Consider the following 6000-nt stretch of genomic DNA (forward strand, 5'->3'; position numbering starts at 1 on the left):
TGTGCTCGAAAAAAAGTAATGACTTTTTTAAATCAATGTCAAAACTACATTTTTTGACACAAAGCCCTCTCTGGTGAAAATTTGCCATTGTCCGTTTTTTTCCCCCGCACGATTTTACTCTCAGGTTTATATTGACAGTTTTACCTGTCTCAATAAAGTACTGCGGTAGTCCTTGGTGGAGCAAGAAAGTTCAGACTTAAAGGTACCAGCACTATTTTAGTTACTAATTCCTCGTCTCTGTGTGTCACCTTCAGGAGAAAAACCGTACGAGTGTGCCAACTGCAAGAAACGTTTCTCTCACTCGGGCTCCTACAGCTCCCACCTGAGCAGCAAAAAGTGTCTCGGCAGCGGCGGAACGCTAGCAAGTTCAGGAGGAACGAGTGCTGTGTTTAACGGACATAACCAAAACTCCTACCAGCACTCCTTCCCAGCGTCTCCGTCCATAGGGTGGGAGAGGAATAGTAAGGGCTCTCCTTTGGCGTTGCAAGTCCAAGACGGTAGTAGGCCTATGGGCCATGGACCTGACGATCCTTCCCAGGCCTCAGGGCAGGATTTCAGCTTCCAAACTTCAGAGCTGGCTTCCCTTTGCAACCCCTCGGCGGAGCTTTCTTTGAGAGCCAGCATCCTGAAAGGGACTACCCTGCTGCCTTACCTCCAGTCCGGCTCCAAGTTTGAGCAAATGCTGCAGGAGATGCTCCACCGGGAGGTGAGGAAGTATGAAGACATCGATAGGAACGGAGGTGGTTCTGACAGGAAGATGTCACCGGAGCAGGGGGCTGCAAGAGAGGAGTCAGGAGAGCAGGAGAGAGGGGTTCTCGGTGTTACGTGTCGCTGGTGCTCGCAGGTGTTCCCCAACGTGGTGGTTCTCCTGCAGCACGAACGCTACCACTGTAAGATAAACCGAGAAGCCATGGAAGTGCCCGAGGGTCTTCAAAACAAAGACCACCACTCGCCACCCTTATTCCTATCCAGGTCAGAGATGAGCAAAACCAACGACATCACCAACGGAGCCTCTAGAAATGAATCCCCGGTGCAGAAGTGGCCCTTGGTACCTCAGCAGCATCTGGCCGCACTGCATTCCACTCACGACCACTTAGACTCTTCCAGCCAGGAGAAGGCCAGCCCCAGCCACGCCTCTGAGTTGATGTCCCCTCACACTGGAAGGAGACGTCTATCCTTGGGCTCCCCCGTTGGCCTGGACCTCAGCGGCCAGCCCCCGGAACTCCCCTCACCTCAGAATCACTCTCAGAACGAGCCCCTGGACCTCTCCGTACGCAAGCCGATGGCAGACCAAAGAAACGTCAACGGCAGAAGGGAGAGGACAAAAGACAGGAGCAAACAGCTGAGTCGACAGAGTCCCAACCGATTTTCTGACCAATCCTTACATCCTCACCCGATCTACAGAGCACATGGGGCTCCTGTGTTTCCTGGCTCCTTATACAACGGATTTCCCTTCTTCAGCCAGTCTGCTTTGGGGTTTGCAGGGCATGACGGCATCGCACCCCTTCCTTTTAGCCCGTCACCCATCAGCCCCGGATTTCTCTCGCCCTTGGCTTACATGGTGGAGACCGAGTCAGAGGCGACGTTGAAGAAGCTCCACCAGGAGAGACAAGTGCTCATGGTAAGCATGGCTTCTGTTCAAGTGTGATCCATGGCTTTTCCTCCGCTGCTCCAGAAAAGCCGTACTGTCCATCTGATGCCTGGATCTGACACTAATTTGCTATCAAAATCGATTTTCCAGATTGGGCCAGACACAAAATTCCCTATAGTGTCACATAATCCACAATTAAGGATTTGGGGTGAGATAATCCCTACGATGTCAAAACGATAAATCTATTGTTTGATTTTTTGGGGGGGATATTTTACGTGTATTCTGACAGTAAGAACACTGCGATATAGAGCCTTGACGTTGACCAATAGGATTGTGTCTTACAATGGTACTCCACCTCGCTTGTTTGCCGTTGTCATTGTTATTGTCGTCGATACGGTAATGGTTATATCTTATAATAATGACACATTTTCCAGTGCTAACTTGGTTTGACAAATTAGCCCAATGATCGTTAAAAAAATGGGATAGGTCTGCAGACCACTGTCAGAGGTACCGAGTAGTGATGGGAATTCCGGCTCTTTTTAGAGAGCCGGTTCTTTTGGCTCGGCTCACTAAAAAGAGCCGGCTCTTTCGGCTCCCAAATGGCTCCTCAGTTTTTTTGTTGCTTAAATTAATTTACTCCCAAAAATAATGTAAAATTATGTGTAAAATGATTTACGAATGTAAAAAATGTACAGTATATCAAATATTTATTATTTATATGGCTTTATATTCTTCTGAACATACTCAACATGGCGTACAACATGGAGTGCTACAAAAAATAAATTACAAAGTACAAAAACAAAGACCCATCTCAAAACAAGGTCAACAAAAAGTTCCAATCTCTGATTGTGTATATTTATAAGCGTTTAACTATTTACAGTAAAACAACATAAGTAAGCTTTGATTACCACACAACAAATTACAAATTAAAATTTGGCTTTTTTTTTACGTGTTTTTCAGCCACGTGAATTAAGATTGAAATCATATTATTGCTTTAAAAACGCATGAGTCTGTTTTCCTGAAAGATCTTGATTGATTCGTTTTCAGAAGACATTTAGGGGGGCCCCCCAGGCAACGGCCTGCGATTGCCTCATAGTAAGTCCAGCTCGTCCCGGCTGGTATGCGTATTACAGCATTCTCATTCGTTGTTGCACGTGAGTGTGAACGAGGCTCGTAGGTGGCTTTCATTTGAAACCTTCTCAAAAGGCGTTCCCTCTTTTGTTGTATGAAATCGTACGAGAACCAAGGGGAGGCTCAGAGGGGATCGAGTCTTTTCCATTGCTGGCAACCCCCCTCGCTGCCCAACTCGCCTTAAATCTCATTTACAATGTACAATCAGAGGCGCAACCGAAGGAATCGTTTGAAGTATAAAGACATTGACTGCCTATACCCCTTTGAAATCAATAGTCACTTTCGTATTTGATTTCAAAAATGTGTTTGGATAGATTAGAGCAGAGCTGCCCAACCTTTTATGACCCAAGATATACTTCTCAAGCAGCCGATCCTCCCGCGATTGATTGGGGAGGTGTCTGAAATATCAATGAGTTGCACTCTCCCAGAATTAATTTAAGTCGTGAAAAGATCTTCCTGTGGTCTGGCAGGGTGAGGTGTTAAACCGTGGAGCCCTAGACTACCTCTCGATGATGGATGAAGGCTTGGAGGGGGACGGCGGACCGGGACGCAAGAGGCTGAAGAAGACGGACGAGGGTCTGTACGCTTGTGACATCTGTGAAAAAACCTTCCAGAAAAGCAGCTCTCTGCTCAGACACAAATATGAACACACAGGTGGGTAAATAAACAAAAGATGTTTTTTCCCCAACCGGAACTATGGAAACAAATGCGTGCTTTTGTATGTTCCAGGCAAGCGTCCTTACGAATGCAAAGTGTGTAACAAGGCTTTCAAGCACAAACACCACCTGATCGAGCACAGCCGCCTCCATTCGGGGGAGAAACCCTACCAATGTGACAAGTGCGGCAAGCGCTTCTCGCACTCGGGCTCGTACTCTCAGCATATGAACCACCGTTACGCCTACTGCAGCAAGGACCAGGACCCTGACCAAGACCACGACGACGTGCCACGAGAGCCCGCCGCTCTGTCCGCGGAGGACACGCAGACGCCGCAGTCCTTCCTCAGCGACGCCAGTCTGGACGGGGCCTCAGAGGCCCCTAAAGAGGATGAAGAAGAACAGGAAGGAAGAGCTGAGGAAGAGCCGGTAAGCCGAGAAAGGCGGGAGAACGAGAGTTGCACTGGAGGAAACCGCTTCGATGGGGTGGAGGTCTGGAAGTCCCACACCCAGGTCCAGAACGGAGACTTGGATAAATGTGAACTGAGCCTGGATATAACAGATCTACCCCGGATACAAACTTGAGAGAGTCCGAAAAGCCAAAGCATTGCATACTGTTCATATCTTTGATAGAGGTTTCATAAATATGCCAAAGAAACACACGGCTAGAACATGAACTCATTCAAGTCCAACACGTGACCTACAAAGTATTTTATCAAGCATCCTAGACTTTTATGTATTGTCTTATTTTAATTGTATGCTCAAGCTAATTAAGACAGGTGTGAAATTCCCGTGCTAGCAGTGCTAGCTACAAAAGCTTACATTCTTTTGCCTTTGGAATCCATCTGTCAAATTTCTATAGCGCTTGTCCATCTAAATCACAGGTGAGCTGGAACCGACCCCAACTGACTTTTGGCAAGAGAAGTGGGATCCACTTAAACACATCACATCACATCATCATTCATCCATTTTTTTTTTTTTTTTTTTTTTTTTATACAGCGGGGGACAGTGACTGGCCTGATCCGTGAATAGTGAAAATCCGCTTTTAACACCGGTCAGCAAATTTTTATTTCGTAAATGTTTTAATCAGCGATGCCAGGAAACTTTCCTTGATTTTGTTTGGTTTTTTTTTTGCCCTGATTCTAAATCTGCCCTATTTTTTTCCTTAGCACATCAGGTTTTTATAATAACACTACATTACATATGATCTTATTCTTACATTTAAAAATATTTCTGAAATAATGGTACAGCAACAAGTGGATTTTTTTAAATGAATTGTAATCGCTACAAATTATAACACGTGATAAAGTGGACATTACGCAAGCTTTTATCGACCACACTAAGAAATATATATCAAAAAATCTGATGTGCTAGAAAAACAAGTCGACATTTTTTTAAATCTGAAAAATGCATTAATGGAAACATAAAGCGTCTCTAATTAAAATTTGCTGTTGATCAGTGTAATTGATACCTATTGAAAGCCACCGGTGGGCATTTTGCGAAATTTTGCCGGTCCGTCATTCGTCATCCATCAGTAGCCTGGGGAACAGTCTGTCATGTTCAGACCGTCATTCTTTTCATGCCAAACCGTCAGTCAGTCCATTGGTTAATCCGTCAGTTAGTTCGGCAGTCAAGCCAAAAAAAAAAAAAAACACAAAAAAAAACAACAAAAACAAACAAACAAACAACATAGTCCACCAGATTAAAAATTCAACCTGATTAAAATGGGAAATGGAGTCCATCAGTGCATCGACATCATACGGTCCTGCCCAAAGAGCTCTACGAACAAATACATTTAACATACGGTACACTTATTAGTCAACGGGAGGACGCTGGTGGCTGACTGCAGCTGTTTTAACTAGTAAAAACGCCAAAAGGTTTTCATTAAAAAAATTTAATGGTTTACCTTAACCACAATCTATCTCTGCATTGTGGCCAAGGGTAAAATCCACTCCAGGTAGTGCACTCCAAACCAATTTCTACAAATACTCCTCTTCGTCTTCTTTTGGTTCATTGGCGGATTGCAGCTGTATACCACCACCCACTGTATAGGAAACGCAAAGCGTTTCCATATATAGTCAATGGGAGCAACCCTACTCGTATTCAATTCAGCCCCACGAACAAACACACGTGACAGTCTTGAATATAAATAATTTCTAACAGAAACCCACAACCATAAAGCTTTATATGCACATGGATACACCTACATACAATATTAGACTCAAACAAAGATTGTAGATTTGTAGCAAAGTGAAAGGATGTCATCCGGTTCTACCTCCTTAGTCAATCACTTAGTCAATCACAGCCGGCCATCAAAATAGGTGTCTGTCAGTGACGGACTAAGAAGGCCATCAGTACATGACCTGGTTAGTGACTATTAGTACACTTGATGTGGGGGGGCGGGGGGGGGGTCCACTTGCGTCTGCTTTAAGTTTGCAGTCTATCGTCAGCAAAATGGGCGTTCGTCAGTGACGCATTGACATACCTTACGTCAGTATTGACTGAATGTCCGCCTTTGTTGAAATGCAATGGAGAAAAAAAATAATTACATGAGAGAGAGAGAGAGAGAGAGAGAGAGAGAGAGAGAGAGAGAGAGAGAGAGAGAGAGAGAGAAAAACTCGAAAA

At 44.9% G+C, this 6000-nt stretch overlaps 1 protein-coding gene across 2 annotated transcripts in view; it reads left to right on the forward strand.

Annotated features, from left to right (window-relative positions):
• The window catches only part of LOC109510613 (zinc finger E-box-binding homeobox 2), a 53477-nt gene extending 49509 nt beyond the window's left edge, over window positions 1-3968 (forward strand). For both annotated transcript variants that reach the window (XM_019861050.1, XM_019861051.1), the window contains exons 6-8: window positions 255-1621; window positions 3193-3376; window positions 3452-3968. In XM_019861050.1, coding sequence (XP_019716609.1) covers window positions 255-1621; window positions 3193-3376; window positions 3452-3960 — 2060 coding nt within the window. In that variant the 3' untranslated portion in view covers window positions 3961-3968. The remainder of the gene's footprint in view (window positions 1-254; window positions 1622-3192; window positions 3377-3451) is intronic.
• The last annotated feature ends 2032 nt before the right edge of the window (window positions 3969-6000 follow it).

This window comes from Hippocampus comes, unplaced genomic scaffold, assembly GCF_001891065.2.
Source record: "Hippocampus comes isolate QL1 unplaced genomic scaffold, H_comes_QL1_v1.1 scaffold40, whole genome shotgun sequence".
NCBI lineage: Eukaryota > Metazoa > Chordata > Actinopteri > Syngnathiformes > Syngnathidae > Hippocampus > Hippocampus comes.